This window comes from Lactuca sativa, chromosome 8 (assembly GCF_002870075.4).
Source record: "Lactuca sativa cultivar Salinas chromosome 8, Lsat_Salinas_v11, whole genome shotgun sequence".
In the NCBI taxonomy this organism is placed as follows: Eukaryota; Viridiplantae; Streptophyta; class Magnoliopsida; order Asterales; family Asteraceae; genus Lactuca; species Lactuca sativa.
The window spans coordinates 36,582,559-36,603,324 of NC_056630.2; the positions used below are offsets into that span (position 1 = coordinate 36,582,559).

The following is a 20,766-nucleotide window of genomic DNA, read 5'->3' on the forward strand; positions in this document are numbered from 1 at the left end:
ATAAACTTTAAAAACACACTAGTGTATAGATATGAAAGTATAAATGTAAGTTTTAAGTATTTGATTTTTTTTAAATCCGTTCCAAAAAATAATTATATAGTTCAATACATATCGATTGAAGACAAACGGGCAACAAGCTGCACCGCTAGCTCTTTCTGGATAGCAAAACCAATTCTTTTGAAAACTAAATTTGTGGATCTAGGAGATATGACATTAGAATGCATGACCCGTTGGACTCTACTGAGGAGCTCCACCGCCTTTGGTGCGAGAAAACCAAATGTATCGAATGCAAAAGGAACAAACACATGTTGATTTGCTATACATGCATTCTCGTGCTTTACCACTTTGCACGCAACGACTTTCAAAGCGGCATGCCCAACTGTGAAACCCCCGCTCCCCAAACCAACGAGAGGAGAGACCCCAGTAAGATCCACGCATGCATGCTTCCCTCCTATCCATCCAAAGACCAAAATGTCAGCCTGTCTAAGTGTGGATCTTCCATCCTGCGGGTCCGTCAAAAAGTTCAATGACGCTTCTTTCTTCACAGAAATACCAGCACGTCGACAAGCATCAAAGAGAACATCTCGAACCACATCATGTCGATACTTGAAACCAGGGAGCTCTCTACAATGAACCGTGTGTTCCCCAAAGATATCCAAACATGCATTGCGACAAACTGGACATATCTCGTCAATTGGGAATATGGGAATCATGAGGCGGTAACGAAGGATAGTTCGGTACTCCACAAGAGACATATGTTGGCCAAGACCATCAATAGGGATAGTTAGCAGAAAATCCTGAGCATGAGGCGCCCGCAGACACTCAAAGACTGTTTTTTGTCTGACAATCATGTCAAAGTCGACTTCCATATCTTGGACGATTTTGCTAAAAAGGACACACGCCAAAGCTTTTTGGGATTTAGGGGGGGGGGGGGGGGGGCAGTGTCCTTATTAGTGAAACCGCTACAGTCAAATCTCGGAATTGTATTGCGAAGACGAGTCATAGCTCATAGGTAATCCGAGTCCATACCATATACGCCACTGTCACGTAAGAATTTATTGGTTTTGTGTTTTAACTGTGAATTAATTGTATTAAATTGTGAATTAAATAATATTAAACTGTGAATTTTTTATGAATTTTATGTTAAAATATGACAAATATTATGTATGAATGTTTGTAGTATATTTTGGGAATATATTTATTTTTGTGTTGAATAAATATGTAATAATATATTAGTTTTATAATTATTTTGTATTAAACTCTTAATTAGTAAATTAATTGGTTTATTAAACTGTGAATCTAATATTTAAGCTATTGATATATGAATTTATATACATGTTTAATTTTATCATTTGGACAAAAAGACGGTTACGAAAGTGGCATATGTAGTTGGTGGATGTGTGCGGTAGTTGGTAGTGGTGGTAGATTTGGGTTTAACTTATTTGAATTTTTGAATTAGTGTATAATGAATTGTATTGTGTTAAGAATTTTATATACTAAACTAAAAATGAACTGTATTAAATTGTATATATTATATAAATTTTGTGTTAAAATATGAATGAATATATGCATGAATATATTAAACTGCATATTAATAAATTAACATGTCAATTAAATTGTGCATATGGTAATTTAAAAAGTGAATATGTCTTATAAATGATATATTTTTAAAGAACTCTACAATTTAAAATAGAGAAAATTGAATTTGTCAAGACGTAATTCTTTTTTTTTTTAATTATTAAATTTTTATATTTGGATGCAAAAATGAAATGGTTTTTATATTTGGCTGCAAAAATGAAGTGGTTTGTGTTAAAAGTATTACTAAATACTATGTTTCTTCTATGAAGCTGTGAATATGAGCATAAATGTCTCTGAATTTGGTGTTAATCCGATAGTAGTCTAGTGTTGGTCCGTGAAGGGTCCAATTAATGGTTTGGTCTAGGCTTTCCTTGTAATAGGTTTTTTTTGGGTCAATATGCAGTTTTAGTAGTTTATTTGTAGTTTAGGGCCATGTTATGTGTTTATGACCGTAAACCCAAAGTCGGCCCAAGTCCACTATATATAGAGGCTAGCTAGGTCATTTTATGGTTGTTGATGCCACAAAGTTCACGGGTAGATATAGACAAGTTGTACCAGACGTTTTTCATTATTAGAAGCGTGTGCAAGCTTGTTCTGATTTCTGTTTCTACTTCATTCTCATTATTGTTGATTGTTTTTGTTTGTTTGATCACTGGTAAGATCCGTTTCAGGGCCTTACAATTGGTATCAGAGCGAAACCAGTGTCAAAGCATCTTACAATCGAGTTTTTGGCCATATTCTTCACTGTTTGCGATTGGAATTGGTGTTTGCTGCGAAGGGGAATCAAGTTCAATCCAAAAATCGTGATTTCTTGAAGTTCTGGGAGTTTACTGCCTAGAGTTTACGACAGCAAACTCAGTTTACGGCCGCAAGCTCAAGAAATTTCTTGGACCGTAAACTCAGTTCTTGGACCGTAAATTAAGTTTCATCAATAACCGCAAGCTTAGATTCATAAACTGTATACATCAACCGCAAACTCTCAACCGCACACTCATGACCGTAAACTGAGTTTACGGCCGTAAACACCCCCTTGACCGTAAACGCTTGTTTTGACCGGAAGCTGATTTTAAAAAAAAAAAAAGGAAAATAATTTAATTTTTATTTAAATTAATATTCAATGGATTCACAAAGTCAAACACATCACCATGAGCTGGACTCTGTTATGGGCACAACTATTCGCATTCCAAGACTCTTGCCTGCAGATGGTTTTCCTGAGTGGAAATATCGAATTGAAAAGTACATTAAAATGAAGGACTTCAAAATTTGGAGAAATATCATTAGAATTCCGTCAGAATAACCACAACTGCTGCAGGGCAAGTGGTTGACAAAGCGATTGAGAATAACACTGATGAAGATTTTGAGAAGGTTGAGGAGCAAGAACGGGCTTTGGCCACTCTGACCATGGCCATGTCTCCGGATATAACTCAAGGTTTTAGAGAGTATACTTCAACAAAGGCTTTGTGGGAAGCCCTAATTGAGGTATATGAAGGGAATGAAGATATGAAAGAGAGTCTCCAGGACATGCTGCGCCAAAAGTTCAACATGTTCATTACGTTCCTGGTGAGACCCTGGAGGCACAACTTCAACGATTCACAACTCTCACCACTGAGATGAGTATAGCTGGAATCTTTTTGACAAAGTCTGAAATAAAAAAGAAGCTACTGAATGCCCTTCCAAAGTCATGGGACATGAATGTAGCCGTTATCAAGAAGACCAAAGACCTAAATCGCCTTACTCTTGCTGAAGTGATGATGATCATCAAGGCGTGTGATATTGATGATAAACAGCGGGAGATAAACCATGTGAATTCGTACTCAACTGAAAATATTGGAATTTCATCTAACAATGCTCTTTCATCTCTCACTTTTCCCTCTACAGGTCAACCTTATGCTGCTCAGCAAGTTCAGACTCAATCTTTTTCTACTTCATCAGCTACTTCACTTCCTACTGCATCATCCATGCCTCTTCCTCAGAACCAATCATTTGCTGCCTCTCAAGTTGCTTCTTCTTCTAATGGGGCTTCTTCCTCAAGTGCTAAGGAGTGTGATGAAAATCTTGCTCTGACCAAAGGACTTGTTAACTGCTACAATGCTCTTGTAGCTGGAGATCTTCCACCATAATTGTCGTTTGCTGATCTGGATTAGATTCATCCAGAAGACGTGGAAGAAATGGATATTACATGGAAAATTGCCATGACAGTTTTCAGGGCGAAGCAGTTTGCTAAGAAGACCGGGAAGAACAATTGGGGTATGAGTGCCGATAAGAAGGTAGGGTTCAACAAGGGAAAGCTACGTTGTTTCAATTGTCACAGGTCATTTTGCTCGTGAGTGCCCGATGCCGGATCGAAGATTGAACAACGACAGGACAATGGTTGCGATGGGAAACAATCGGGGAGGTGCTCAGGTCAATAGCGAGAAGGCTATGGTTGCTCAGTCATTTGACTGGGAGGACCAGATGCAGGCCTTGAATATTTCAAAACTTGAAAATGCTCACCTAGCCCAAGTCAAAGATGAAGCTTCTGTGGAGAGTGTTGTTGCTGAAGAAAAGATGATGGAGCTTCAGTTTGCGTTGATGGTATCTTCTACTTCTGAACCGAAGAAAAGTGAGGTAAGCTTGCCTTCATGCTCTCAAGCTTGTATTGATTATGTTAAAATTCTTCACGAGGAAATAGAAACATTACGTAGCGAAGTAGAGGACCTTAGATATGAGGGCTATCAACTTAGAAAAGGACAAAAACCCCTTAAGGCCTAGTTAGAAACTAAAATAAAGGACTTTAGAAGACTTCAGGAGGACTACAGTAATAAATGTGAGAATTATGACTACATAAAGAAACAGAACGCTGAATTAATTACTAAAATTGACACATTAAAGAGAAAATTTGAGACTGCTGATTTCGATTTTAGAAAATTTGATGTATCAAGTGAAGTAGTTGCCAACATGATAGACCACTGCATGCAATTTAAACATAATCAGTCTAAGGGTCTAGGGTATGACAAAGTGCCTCCTCCTTTCAACTATTCATATCAGTTTCAACCTTTTTCCAAGGAGGAGATTGCCAATGAACCATTCATGGTTTATGGCAAGCCATCTGGTTTTGTTTCGGTAGGATTTATTAATGTTGAAAGTACTAACATTTCTACTTCTCCTGCAGATCAATCCTTAAATCAGTCAAAGCACGAAGTTGAAGGATCCGTTTCGGAAAATAAAACTGAGTCTGAACCTGAAGTTTTAGTTTTAAATAAAGACTTTAATTTTTCTGATGTTGAAAGTGACCATGTTTTTTGTGATTTTTCTACACCTTCTGATACTGGTTTGAATGTTTTTAAAGTGTTTGATGAGATAGTTGACAATTCTGATGTTTGTGATGATAATAGTAAAAAACCACCACTTTCACAACTTTCTCTATCTGATACACCCTCACTTATCTCACAACCTACTTCTTGTTCATGTTCATGTGAAAAAGCAAGGGTGTCGGTATGGAAAACAAATATGAAAAGAGCAGTATAGGTTTTAATAATAACAAACAGATTTGTTTCAATTTTGGTATTGGTGGTCATATAGCTAGGAACTGTCCTAATAGAATGTTTGTACATTATGTCACAAAGAGGAGAGAACGAATTTAGAGGAAGATCTTTAACTAGAAAGTCCTCTAAAACTCGTTCTCAGAATGATGATTGGAAGGATGATCGTAGTAGAAAACGGAGAGTTTTAAAAAATAATAAAAGGGTTTTTCATAACAAAGTCCCGAACAGTTTGCCAAAACCAAACATGGCTCAGCCAAGATTAGTTTCGTTAAGGAGCAGCTCTGGGTCTTCAACCAATTCAGGTAGAAAACCTAGGTACTCAAGGCAAACTGATAAAAATCCTATTTCAAAACCATCAGTGACTGTTAGAAAACCTAATTATCAATGGCTGCCCAAAGTAAGTTCCAATCCATCATCTGTATCCTCTAGAAAATTAATAAATAATGGTACATCTGAAAAGGCAACGGGTCAACCCAGGAAAGTGATGACCTGGGTTCCCAAATCTGAATGATCCCGCACATTTTTCAGGGACAGTTGCGGGGGAATGTCGTCAGACCTTGGTTCGTCGACAGCAGCTGCTCCCGACATATGACAGGAGATATCCCCCAACCGAACAATATTCAATATTTTAATGGGGGATATGTTTTCTCTGCGGGTGGTGAAGTTGGCAAGATCACTCAGAGAGGAACCGTCACAAATGGAGTGTTAAGTTTCGAGAATGTCAACTTTGCTCTCGAATTAAAGCATAGTTTGTTGAGTGTGTCTCAGATATGCAACAAAGGCTATTCTACACATTTCACTGACAAGGAATGTATGATTCTCAAGCCAGGCTTTGTCATCCTAGAAGAGTGGATTCTTGTAAAATATAAAAGGGATATGAATGCTTACATTATTCATATGAATAGCAATCTTCCAGAACAATTTATGTGCCTCTTTTCAAAGATCTCAGAACAAAATGCAATGCTGTGGCAACGAAGAGTCGGTCATGCTAATGCCAAAAACCTAAATCGTCTTGCAAAGATAGAGATGGTTCGTGGTTTACCTGTCAAAGACTTCATAACGTTTGAAAAGTGTGTATCATGTGCCCAGGGTAAACATCACAGAAAACCACACATGCCAAAACAGGTTAACTCAATTAGTCAGCTGCTCCAATTATTACATATGGACTTGTTCGGTCTAGTCAACGTCCTTAGCATCAACATAAGTTCATATTGTGTGGTTGTGATTGATGATTTCTCTCGTTTTACGTGGGTCTTCTTCTTATCCAACAAAGCTAGGGTTGCAGAACTGATAAAGAAGTTCATAGTGCTAATTGAGAACCAAACCAACAATCGGGTGAAGGCGCTTCGTACCGACAATGGAACAGAGTTCAAGAATTCTATTCTTGATCATTTTTGTGCTAAAAAGGTGATTATGCGTCAATACAGCTCCGCTTACACACCTCAACAAAATAGTGTTGCTGAAAGGAGAAATAGAACCTTAAAAGATGCTGCAAGGACGATGTTGTGTGACTCCAAGTTACCAGTTTTCTTTTGGGCCGAGGCGATCAGCACTGCTTGCTGCGTTCAGAATCGTGTGTTGATCAACAAAGCTCAGATAAAGACTCCATATGAGATTCTATATGGTCACAAGCCATCAGACAGTCATTTTCGTGTATTTGGCTGCCCTTGCACCCTTCTTTGTAGGGTACACTGCACGCACCGCATATAGGGTCTACAATAAGAAGACGAAGCAGATCGTGGAATCCTATGACGTGTGATGGTTAGAGGAGAACGAAACGGATGCTCGAGTGGGTCCGGATTGGTTATTTGACTACACATCGGTTTTCAAGTCCATAAATGTGTCTTCGGATAGCTCATCTGGGTCTTTCTCTGGTTTGAAGAATGTTTCTGAAGACGAAGAGGAAGAAGTTGTCTACAGACCCCTAATGGTATCCTCTTCGCCATTTAAGGGGGGAGTCCTCTGCTTCGCCTGAGGGGGAGTCATTTGTACCACCTGATAGTCCAAAATCTCCAGTTCAGTATGATACTCCTGATGATGAGGCCACACCACTCACTCCTGTTGAAAGAGAGTTCATGTCTATAGATGCTTCTACTGTCACTTCAACATTTATGGAACTACTCTTTCCTGAAGACATTTCTAATGAGTTTGTAGCAGAGTCATCCGGTGTGGGATAACCAGCAAATGAAGGAGGTGTAAATATTTACAATCTTCCCGTCTCGCTTAATGGTATCAGCCAGGAGATACCCTCAAGAATTCAACACGATCATCCGATCGAGAACATCACTGGTCAGCTGGGCGATGGCGTTAAAACCAGAAGTCAGAGTGGAGATGTCAATACATGTCTCTACTCTTGCTTTATCTCTCAAATAGAGCCCAAGAATATTGAAATGGCTCTGAACGAGCCCAGCTGGGTAGATGCTATGCATGAAGAGTTGAATCAATTTGAAAAACTCTAGGTTTGGAAATTGGTTGAGTTACCAAAGGGCAAAAAGTCTCTTGACACACGCTGGGTCTATCGAAACAAGCAGGATGATTCAGGGGTTATAGTGCGAAATAAAGCTAGATTGGTGGTTCGCGGGTTTTGACAAGTCGAGGGTCTTGATTATACTGAGGTTTATGCTCCAGTAGCTCGCTTGGAGGCTATTCGTATCTTCCTTGGATATGCCTCTTATATGAACTTCATGGTTTATCAAATGGACTTCAAGACAACCTTCTTATATGGCAAGGTGAAGGAAGAAATCTATGTTGATCAGCCCCATGGGTTTGTTAACTCGAAGTTTCCTAATCATGTCTACAAGTTGGATAAGGCATTATATGGGTTACATCAAGCTCCTCGAGCATGGTATGCGGCTCTTACAAAACACTTACTCGAGTATGGATACTCTCGTGGCATTATCGATCAAACTTTGTTTATCAAGCATGTCGATAATGATCAGATTTTGGTTCAAATTTACGTTGATGACATTATCTTCGGGTCTACCAGTCCGCAGCTATGCAAGGAGTTTGAAGGTGTTATGAAAAAGTGGTTCGAGATGAGTTCGTTGGGAGAAATGACCATGTTTTTGGGGCTTCAGGTCAAACAAAATTCAACTGGAATTCTGCTACATCAAGCCAAGTATGTAGATGATATTCTTGAGAAGTTCAGGTTTCAAGACGCTAAGCCTGCATCGACGCCGATGGATGAAAGACCTCTTCTGACTCCAGATACTGATGGCGAATTCGTAGATCAGACACACTACAGATCGATGATTGGATCATTGATGTATCTTACTGCAAGCCGACCAGACATCATGTTTGCAGTTTTTCAATGCACACGTTATCATGCTAATCGTTAACTTTCACATCTTATTGCTGTCAAAATTTTTTTTCGGTATATTAAAGGTAGCCCAAAATTGGGTCTTTGGTATCCAAAAAATTCTGAATTTGATTTATATGCTTTTGCTAACAGTAATTATGGAGGCTGTGAGATTGATAGGAAATCCACTTCAGGAGGGTGTCAATATCTTGGAGATCGGCTGGTGTGTTGGCAGTGCAAGAAGCAACACACTGTCTTAACTTCAACAGCTGAAGCAGAATATGTTGCTGCATCTGCGTATTGCTTTCAAGTTATCTGGATCCAACATCAGCTGTTGGATTACGATTTGAATTTTCTAGAAACCCCTATCTACTGTGATAATGAGGCTGCGATTCAAATTGCTAAAAATCCTGTCCAACACTCAAAAACCAAGCACATTGATATCAAAATTCATTTTATCAGAGACTGTTATGAACGTTCACTTATCCGGCTGGAATAGGTTCCCACTGCTAATAATGTGACAGATCTGTTCACCAAGCCTTTTAACAAAGCTCGATTCGATGTGCTTGTGGGATTTTTGAAGATGATACGTTTTGAGGATTAATTTTATTTTACTTTTTTACTTAGTTTAAGTTTTTTTATTTTTATTTTGAGTAAATTACACGAATGGTCCCTATGGTTTACTGTAATTTGCGCGTTTGGTCCCTAATTTATTTTTTTTAACTCGAAGGTCCCTACTGTTTGTTTTTGTTACATGTTTGGTCCCTGTCTTACCTAAAAAAACTATTTTGACCTTGATTTTTTAAAATATTTAAATAAACACACCCCAACCCCAACTCCCATTACCTTACCTTACCTATCCTACAATTTTTTCCTATTTAAATAATAGCTTTTTTAGATAAGATAAGGACCAATCGTGTAACAAAAACAAAAAGTAGGGACCAAGCGCGTAACAAAAAAAAACAATAGGGACTTTCCGAGTTAAAAAAATAAGTTAGGGACCAAGCGCGCAAATTACCCCAAACCATAGGGACCATTCGCGTAATTTACTCTTTTATTTTTATTTTTTGATTCTTATCGTCTAATTTTTATTTTAATTTTTGGTTAGATTAGTTTAAATTAGCGCATTTTAGTGATTTCAGTCTCACCCATGCACAAATTTAGGGGGAGAAATAAACAAAAATCAAACAAAAAATTAAAAAATTTCAAAAATCCAAAAACAATTAAAAAAAAATCAGAAAATCAAAAGGATGTTACTGATAATCTTGCTTGTAGGTCATGTGTTGGGAAGTGATATTATCAAGTGATAATGGGCAATCTGAATCTGCGTAACGTACCAAAATTGAATTGTCTACACTCTGTGCTCGATGCGTCGGTAGGCACGAAAGATTCTAAATGGAATTGACTAGGAAGATTTGAACTTAAGGAATTCAAGGACTTGACAAATTTTGAACTAGTTAGATCCGTTTAGCCTAACAATACGACGCTCAGATAGGTTGAGCAGGGAGATATACATGGGAATCTACTGGTCACACTAAAAGAACCCATATCTAGAACTGTGGGTTCACTTTTCCTCGATGTGCGGATTCTGTCCTTAATTTCGATATTGAGGGGGTGACTGGGGAATTCCGATAAATTAGGTCTGTAGAAGGTTATTTTCTTTCTTTCTGTCTGTTAGCCATATGTTGCCTCCTCTGCGTGATCGAGAGATCCGACCTGGACTGTAACATATGCAACTCTATCTCTCTGCATCTTCTTTCTATGCAATTCTTTCTATCTATTAGCCATATACTGTCTCCTCTACGTGACTCAAAATCCGACCTGGTACACAGTATATGCATTATTATTTTTCTCAATCCCTCTGAAACTTTAGTTAGTCATATGTTTCATCCTCTGTGTGATTGGAAAAGATCCGACCTGGGTGTATAGCATACGCATTCTAAATCTATCTTCTCTCTTAATAATTGTCTGCTCACCCGGTGTAAGGAGTATTCTGGAAATTCTTGGTTACCGGAGCATATTAGGAAGCAGGAAATATGTTCTGGTACAATTAAAATTGAACACATATAGATTGTCTGTAGATCTCGCTGCTCAATTTAGGTGGACAACAATATCCCTGGTCGTCGTCAGCTCAATGGTCCCTAGGAAATCTATCTAAGAATATAGAATCAAAATGTCTTGTCATTCTTAGTTTGTCCAAAATTATCACAAATTTTTCGTGTTTAAGTGGACCACAATACCGACGATCGATCAGACATAGACATGAAGATAAATGTAGCAATAAGTAGACTAGGGCTATCTAACAACTTTGATCCCAAAGTCACAAAAAATTATATTCAGTGTTCGTTTAGATAAAGTTTAGTCTATTTTATTTTAAATTTTATTTTTTGTTTTTGTTTTGTTTTGTTTTATTTTATTTTGTAATTATCAAAATTTAAAATTTTAAATTTTGGAAATTGTTTTGTTTTATTTTAATTTTAATTTTATTTTATCTTTGTGTATGTCAAAATTTTAGAAATGTTTAATTTTATTTTTATTTGCTATTTTAATTTTAATTTTCTTAATTTTTACTTTCAATTTTTTATTTATTTTGTTTTTTATTAAGTTTTTTATTTTTAAAATCCTCAAAGTATTATTTTTGGAAACTTTTAAAAAATTGGACTGTGCTATAGTGTGGAAAGCAGGTAAAAGGTCAAAGGTATTTATAGGGGGTTTACAGCCGGAAACCTTTCACTTTGTGAGGAAGGAGAGTCCATTCTTGATCCTTTGTTGGTGTTTTTGCAAGAAGATGGTGACCAAGGCAAGAGGAGGCTGAAGGAGGTGTGATTTTGGGGATTCCTGAGCTCATAGAGACCATATTGAGGTATTTTTCTCGGACCTTCTTCAGTTTTGGTGTTGATTCTTAGTGTTAGGGTTTTCAAACCCTTTTTGAGGTTGAATAAGTGGAGCATTTGGTCCCTTCTCGAGTCTATGTTCTAGATCTGGAGCCACAGCGGTCCAGAGACCTTAACCCTTGGAGCTTTATGAGTCATTTTGGGAGCCATGAGCTTGGGATGTCATTTTTGGGGCTAAATCACTAATTTGGACCATTTAGATGTTATATGAGTGTCAAGGTCTGAACTTTACGTGATTATCATGCTTGGGGAGGCCAGATCTATGAATGTATGGAACAGATCTGACCTCAGGAGTTGTATGGAGTTTGTGCATTGCATGAACTCGCCGAGTCCGAAGAACAGACTCGGCGAGTAGTATGAAGGTTTCCCGTAAATCACTCAGTGAGTGGACTTGCCGAGTTGGGGAATAACTCGGTGAGTCAGGGAGAGTCAGGGGGGACTGAGTTCAAGGTGGAACTCGCCGAGTTGTTCTTGAGACTCGGCGAGTTGAGTCGGGGTGGCCCCGCGATTCATGCCAGGTGGAACTCGTCGAGTCAAGGGAAGTACTCGACGTGCCAAGAGAGGGACTAAGAGAGTCAGTGGACACATGTAGACTCGCCGAGTCGCCCTAGTGCACTCGATGAGTCGGGTCAAAGTTTGACCGTTGACCTTGTTGACTTTTAGGGTTGAGTACAGTTGTATTTATGAGAGTATTTACTTTATGTGATTAGGCGGAGGCTAGATCGCATTTCTACCGAGTCAGATATTTACCGAGACACCGAGGTGAGTCTTCTCACTATACGTTACCTAGAGTGGTATTTATGTGGTGACCGGAGGGTCTTATGTGTTATGTATGAGATTGTGTGTTATGTGTTATATGTATGTTGTATGATGTTATAGACCGGACCGAAGGGTCCAACGATACAGACCGGGCCGGAGGGCCCAATGAGCTATGACCGGACCAGAGGGTCCAACGAGCTACGGGACTGGAGGGTCCCGCTGAGACACATCGACCGGAAGGTCATATTATAGCCTCGAGTGGCGTATGTGTTGTATGCGGTATTTTGGGGAACTCACTAAGCATTTACGCTTACAGTTGTTGTGTTATGTGTTTCAGGTACCAGTGATGAGCGCGGGAAGGCACCGACATGATTCGTACACACACTTGTGGAGTTTATGTTTGAGATTTTGGGGAGATGTTTTGTGATGATAACATTTGATACAATATGTTTTGACATTATTTTATGAGTAAATGTATGTTTTAAAAATGAAAAATTGTTTTGAAAATTTTCGTTGTTACAAAGGAAATGCATTTGGTTCATGCAATCGATGAGTTTTGAGGCCAAAATCGACGAAAAACAAACTGTCGGAGTTTACGGCCCAAGCTTACTGCCAGGAGTTTACGGCTGTAAACTCAGTTTACTACTAAGCTTACGGCTAGGAGTTTACGGCCGTAAACTCAGTTTACTACCGTTAGCTTATGGCCATGGGTTTACGGCCGCAAACTCAAGTTTGACCGTAAACCCTATGTTGACTGCAAAATTGATTTTGATCAAAATAATTTATTATTTTGGGCTAATTTGAAATTGATTTAATAAAACTAAAGTAAAAAATAATAATAAAAACATTGATTGCTCAAATGTTTTTCATTTCTTATTTGGTATCTTTTAGTGCAGATCAAATGGCAGCTTTAAAGTTTGCAGACATGCACAATCTGGAAATGGTACTGGCAGATCCTCTGGTGGCACATGGAGAATTTAAGTCGATGATTCATGGACTCAGGGAATGCTGTTTGGCCTCCGCCATCACTATGAACACTTTCGTTTATCAGAAGATTATCAGAGAGTTCTGGCAGACTGCCAAAATAAGAAGAGACAATGATGGAGCAGTGACAGTAGATGCAGTCATAAACGGATGCAAAATTATAATCGATGATCAGTTCGTAAGAGAGACATTGCTGATCAATGACCTACCGAGCTTTTCCACAAAAATTGGTATTGAAGATGATCGGAAAATCTTAAAGAAGATGGGGTATGAAGGTGATTCTCCTCCTACAGTGAAAAAGCTTCTGTCACCCTATTGGAGATTCCTAGCCCACGTGTTCGTGAGCTGCATCTCCGGCAGAAGGTCTGGTGCGGATGAAATATCCCTGAGAAACACTGGCACTATTGTTTCTCTTGCTGCGGGGATTGGCTTCAACTTTTCTAGGTTTATCCTGGACGAGTTTGTGGTCAACATCAATGCCATCACTCGGGATACCTTCTTGATGTATCCTAGATTCGTTCAGATCTTCATCAACAAACAGTTTCCTGACATGGTAAAGGAGGGAGAAACGCTTGATACGAAGTCCTTGGGCCCTCACACTATTGGGCTCATTAAACAAAATCGTAATGGGAAAGTTATTTTTCAAGGACTATATCCTCTGGTTAAATTCGAACGATTTGCTGAGCCGAATGAAGCGTCCGAGTCCCACGGATCTTCTGATAAGATATCTTCGGAGCCTACTTCGTCAGAAAAGGTGATCTCGGAAGGAGACGTGATCACAATATCAAATCAAGAAGGAGAAGAGACAGTTGCTCCTACTGTGTCAGTAGCTGAGGAGCATGACCTGCAAACAGTCCAAGTTGAAGGTGATTACAATGAAAAGTCTTCCAAGAATGCAGCTGAGTCTAATTAGTATGAAGACCTTGATCTTACAGGTTTCGATAGAGATGGGATTCCAACTAATTTTGGAAGCAATGATGACTTTCTGTCAAATATCAACCTCAACTCATTGCTTGATAATCTCAGTGATGTTTCTCACACGACAACAGAGAGAAGGGATCCTGAAGACGTTCTCGAATCGACACCCATGTCTACAGATCAATTGGTTGATTCTACAGTTCCAATGGTGACAGTGTCAGGGATTCCTCCCCTTGACGTTGCCTCACCTACTATTTAACCACTTCAGGGTGATGATACAACATACCGGACCTTGCAGCCTCCACCTAAGAGAAGAAGACGTGATCCTAGGTTTGGGCCTTTGAATTTTGACCTATTTCTCTCCTCCTAGGATAGATCCTGATGATGCCTCTGTGCGATTAACTATGCATCTGGCTCAAAATGAAAATGTAGATCCTTCTTCTCGTGGTAAAGGAATTTCTTTCGAAGAAGGTCGTCAAGGAGCAGCTAAATCGTCAGTTGATGAGCTTCAAAAGAAGATTAGTATCCTGGATCAGAAGAACACTGAACTTGATATTCAAGTCAATGAGTTATTGAATGAGAATGCTAAATTGAAGTCTCAAGTGTCTAATCTTCAGGATGATCGAGCGATAAAGACAAAGCAAATCTATGATCTTCAAGACCATTTTAATCTCCTTACCTCCAGTTATTTTGAGTTGAAGGAGAAGCTTGAAGGAGATCTTGGTGACAAATACCAAACATCTGCAGACGAGTATAGGATCAATCTACATACTCAAGCTTTTCCTGTTACTATGCCAACTGTTCAGACTTCACGGGACGTTAATCATTTTGATGAGGAACCCACTCATGCTCCTCATGTTGAGGCAATTATGCGTGATAGACAAGCTGAAGCAGCTGAGAAAGGACAACTTCTGTTTAAGAGGAATTCTGACAAGAATGCACTTGCGAATCAAGCAACAACCACCGTTACGGATCTTGGAGTCGTTCGATTTAGAGATACGTATGGTGATAGATCTGGGATAATTTCTTGGGGATTTCATGATCCTCTTAACATGTGGATCGTACGAAGAAAGAGTGGCAACACCGAGCTCTACAAAGACTGTCATGATTTCAATTCATGGACTAAGGTGGATCTATCAGAGTTGTCACGATCTCCTTTTTCAAATCCCTCGGATAATCCGCAGGCAACTCAGTTCAAACATTTTATAGAAGACCAGGTGAAAAAGGGTTTTCCTTTGCTGAAGACTGCTGAGTCTGTTATCAAGCATTATCCTGATGTCATAGATCCCAAGACTGGTCATCTTCTTCAGGTGGTGATGTGGCCTGCAACCAATCAGGTCAAACAAATCCATGTGCTTCAAAGTTACCCAAATGGATATCTAAGCTCCATGGAGTATTGGGTTTTCGACGAGTCTACAACATCTGCTGTTATCAAGCTTAAAAATGGATGCATCCGTCTTTATGATCGAATGGATTTGTTCCAGTTCGGGAGGTGGGATATTCATCATCTGAGTACTTATCAAATAAAAGTTGACAAGGAGATTTTTGAACAAGCAGCGAAAGAATACACGTCTATGGTTGCTGAGATCATCAATAAACGTATGTGGAACGGGGCGATGGGGCAGGCAGATGTGATGGTGGTCGACAAAGATTAACTTCAAGCTAGCACCAAACCAAGGGGGAGATTGAAGGGTCTAATTAATGGTTTGGTCTAGGCTTTCCTTGTAATAGGTTCTTTTGGGCCAATATGCAGTTTTAGTAGTTTATTTGTAGTTTACGGCCATGTTATGTGTTTATGGCCATAAACCCAAAGTCGGCCCAAGTCCACTATATATAGAGGCTATCTAGGTCATTTAATGGTTGTTGATGCCACAGAGTTCACGGTAGATATAGGCAAGTTGTACCAGACGTTTTTCATTATTAGAAGCGTGTGCAAGCTTGTTCTGATTTCTGTTTCTACTTCATTCTCATTATTGTTGATTGTTTTTGTTTGTTTGATCACTGGTAAGATCCGTTTCAGGGCCTTACAGTCCGACGGTGGTACGATGACAAATGGCAACCGGTTGTAAATTAGGGAATGGAAAAGTTTCATTAATACAATATAAATATTGGATTTGTCCAAAATGACATTAATAAAAATATTTTAAAAAATGGTTCTTAGGTTCTTGATCTTTTTGGGTTCTTATTTTAACCATTCCTTATATATATATATATATATATATATATATATATATATATATATATATATATATATATATATATATATATATATATATATATATATAAATTGATTACATTTAACACAAAATTTTATTCTTATCTCTACACAGTTATTTGTCAATATTTAATTAATACGTGACAGATTATTATTTAAATATACTTGGACAATCTTAAGCATTTATAAATATGAAGAAAAAGTCACCTTTAATCTTTATACATGTATGCTTGAATAGATAATGAGAAATTAAATATCTTCCTATAATTTTCTTCTATTTATCATCATATCTATGTTAAATGGTAACAAGTAGATTAAAATATTATTAATAAATATTAAATATAAAACATATCATCATTTGATATGGGTAACAAGATGGTAGGAAGAAATCGTAGAATTATATTAAATTTCTCATAGATAATAAAGAAAAACATATATAAATTATGGTTGTTAAGATCCCAATCTTGATCTTAAAATTTTAAGATTTTAAGAATCTATAAGCCAAAAACAACTCAGATCTCGTTAAGATCTATCTTAAACAAGATCTATTGTTAGATCTTAAGATCTCGACTAGGATTTCAAGAGCTTAACAAGATCCGATATCACCTCTCTAATTTAGTTTATTACATAGTTAAATCTAAAAAATTTATCTAATCGAATTTAAATCGATTATCGCAAGTTTTATTGATTAATTTCGAATTAAACAGGTTACACTCATGATATTCTTTTTTGTGGTCTTAAATCTTTAGTTGTACATTATCATAATCATTTTGTTTCTTTTTGCAATTAACTTGTTTTCTTCATAATTTTTATGGTATGCAAAAACAAAAACCATGGTTGTGTGTTTGAAAAGTTAAAGTTAAAGTTAAACCCACGTATTAATCTAACTTCAAGATATAATGTACTATTGAATACCAAATACCTTACAAACATTATAACTAATTTGAAGAATATGAGTTCATTTTGGTAAGATCTTACTATCCTGATCCAATCTTACGATCACGGTCTTGCAAAACATTAAACGATATTTGGTAAGATCTAGATCTTAGATAAGATCTCGATCTTGACAATCTTGACATAAATCATTTATTTGTTTTGTTGGGTGTGTTCGGCACGGAGTGTTTGAAAGCTTCTAGCTTGTAGCGTTTGACAAAACGTTTTTGGCACTACAAACTTGTAGCATTTAGTTTAAACAAATTAAAACGCTCCAAATTAAAATGCTACTTCATGTAACGTTTAATATAACGCTACAAGCTACAAGCTACCCGCTACCCGCTAACGGCTAATTTTGCCGAACATACCCACTATTGACGAATATGTTTCCTTCTGTTGAATAATTATTGAAAGCTGTTACATATATATTTGCTTATTTTTAAAAATAATTATCACAACTGAAATCTCAATAAAATAGAAACTATCGACATAGGTATACATCAAGTGTAGTTCAAGGGTGTCAGTTGCCTCATGGAAAGTTTTCTTTTATATACCCATGCACTATATATGATATATGATATAACCTCCTCCCCTTACCGCCTTATAATCTCTCTATCATTTCGTTTCTTCCTCATGACTCTCCTTGAAGCTTTGGCCATTCTCATTCTCATATGCCTTACCTTTTTAGTTTTTCATTATAAACCTCAAAACCTAAAAAGTCTTATCAAAAGAATCTGTCTGCCTCTTGGTATGATACCTGGAACCATCACAAAGTTGCACCGACTCCATAATACACTCACAAGGATTCTGAATCGTCGTGGAGGTACTTTCAAGTGGAAAGGCCATTGGTTTGCCAACATGGATATGCTTATCACCACAGACCCATTAGACATTCACCATGTTTTGAGCAAAAACTTTCCTAATTATCCAAAAGGCCCAAAATACCGTAAATTGTTTGACATTTTTGGAGATGGAATCATTAATATCGACGGACATCTATGGGAAATTCACCGCAAAACCATCATGTCGCTCTTTAGGCAACCCAACTTTCAAAGTGTTTTTGAAGCAGTTGTCTGGAATAAAGTGGAAACAGCGCTTTTGCCGGTATTAGAGTCTATATCCAAAACAGGCATGGAAATCGACTTGCAGGAAATATTTCAAAGGTTCACTTTTGACACTATATGCAAGGTGCTCTTAGAATATGACCCGCAAAGCTTGTCTCTCAACTTTCCTTACATTCCGTGTGAGAAAGCCTGGGTAGATATTACAGACGGCATGTTGTACAGGCATCTTTTGCCCCCCATCATTTGGAAATTACAACGATTACTGAGGATGGGGAATGAGAAAAAGTTGAGTGACGCATACAATGCAGTTTATCACTTCGTAGACAAGTGCTTAGTTAGAATACAACATGAGTCCATTAACATGGAAAGCGAACATGTTCATGAAAGTTTTGGATTAGTGACATCCCTGGTAACAGAATTCAAAAGCCAAAGCGGCAATTTTGGATATCCTCCCAAAAACTTTGTAAGGGATACCATAGTGACCCTCTTGGGTGCAGGGAGAGATACAACTAGCACAACTCTCTCATGGTTTTTCTATCTCGTTGCAAAAAATCCAATCGTAGAGGAAAAGATCCGAGAGGAGATTCAGACGTTTCTGGAGATGAAAGTAGATGATCAGAAGAACTGGAATTCTAAAGAGGTAGGAAAACTGGTTTATCTTCATGGGGCTCTATGCGAAGCCTTAAGGCTTTACCCTGCTGTTCCTTTTAACCACAAAACTCCATTACAGCCAGAAATCCTTCCAAGTGGCCACCACGTTACTCAAAACACCAGGATTATTCTATATTACTATGGCATGGGAAGGATGGAAAAGATATGGGGTAAGGATTGTACGGAATTTAAGCCTGAAAGATGGATTTCAGAGAAAGGAGGTATCAAACATGAGCCATCTTACAAGTTCGTGGCATTTAGTGGTGGGCCCAGGACATGCTTAGGTAAGGACATGAGTTTCACTCAACTAAAGATAGTGGCATCTACAATCATTTATCATTATCACATTGAGCTGGTAGAAGGTCACCCAGTTATTCCTAGCGCTTCCATGGTACTTCTGATGAAGCATGGCCTAAAGGTGAGGTTAACCAAAATAAGTATTTGAGCCACACATACTAGAAAAAAAAAACGTAATAAATCGATCCGGTGTGAAATTTCAATTTTATGTTATGTTTGATAATGAGTTCGATATGTCTAATAAATGCTGTTGCATATGTGCCATGTGTAGCAAGAACATGTAGTCATTGCCACATGCATGCATAGCTGTTTGCATATATGTCACCTATGTTTAGAAGTTTCTATATAGAAGTTACTTCGTATTTTGTATCTAAGATATATTTCGGTTTGTAAAATGATAATCTTAAAGTTCTCTCTTTATGTCTCTCTCCTTTTCATATGTTACTCCACTGAAAAGAAAATAAAAAACAGATTTTACAAGAGATGAAGAAATCTATTCTCTGGAAAAGATTAGTTCACAACCATACAGATTTTTCATCTAATACGTTTGTCTATCAAACTTCAAAACAACCTCCAGAAAATTTAACTGGACAAAGCATGACAATTCCCTCGTTGCAACTCTTCACCTCAGAGGGGTAGACATAGCTATCGGAACAAAACAAAGCACGAGAGTTGTGGAATAGTCAAGTTTTACACGGCAACCTATATATTCCCGACAACTTTATTAACGCAACTCTCCAAAAATGAAAGTGTAATAGGGTTACAATTTCTTTTGCAAGCTAAGGATAGAGACCGCTACTTTGAATGACAAAGAGCTACGTTTTTTTCATGTACTATTTTCTATCTTTTTTTCGTTATACCTACTAGCTCTTTCAGGGGTGTCTATTCGTATAAGTTTATAACAATACTTGTGAAAAATAGGGGAACTGTCTACATGGAAGTTTCCCTTTAAACTAGGATCCACTTTAGCAATTTAACCACACACGATTTACCAACTAATTATGCCAGAAATTTGTTTAAACCCAGCTGAAACCATTCAAACAGCCAATCGCAAATAGAAAGGTAGCGTAACTTATAATAAAACAACTAGATTATGACCCGCGTTAAACGGGGAACATATAAGAATATACATATAGAGACATAAAAAAGTTGGCACAATAAAAACAGATAAAGTAACAGAAGCAGACTTAGCATTATTTGTAACATTGAAATGTCTAAAAAAATAATGAAATGCCTAAATATCTATAATCGTTGAATGAACTCTTTGTAAACAAGATTTTTTTGTTTTATTAGTTGGACCATCTTTTTTGTAGACAACATTTTTTTTGTTTTATTAGTTAAAATGCCTATAATCGTCATATGCGAGTATTTCCAATCATTTTTTTTGGTGTGACGCGGGAAACAACATATAAATGACAATGAGTGAAAACAAACATATACAAGCATAATCCAACATTTGATAATGATTATCCTTGATTTTTATTAATGGACATAGCAAAATAAACATATATAGGAAATTGTCTCGGCTGAAAACGTAATGTGATTATTTTATTAGACGAAGTTAACTTTATAAGAGGTATATAAGTAATCTCGTCAAAGAATATAGCATATATGATTCTGGCTTCAATGATGTGTCTTCCAAGCCTAACAA

General features: G+C 37.6%; 1 protein-coding gene across 1 annotated transcript; it reads left to right on the forward strand.

Annotated features, from left to right (window-relative positions):
• Positions 1-17,709: 17,709 nt before the first annotated feature.
• Positions 17,710-19,539, forward strand: LOC111889331 (alkane hydroxylase MAH1). Its single transcript, XM_023885465.3, has one exon. The coding sequence runs from the start codon at positions 17,737-17,739 to the stop codon at positions 19,261-19,263; it is 1,527 nt and encodes a 508-aa protein (XP_023741233.1). The 5' UTR covers positions 17,710-17,736; the 3' UTR covers positions 19,264-19,539.
• The last annotated feature ends 1,227 nt before the right edge of the window (positions 19,540-20,766 follow it).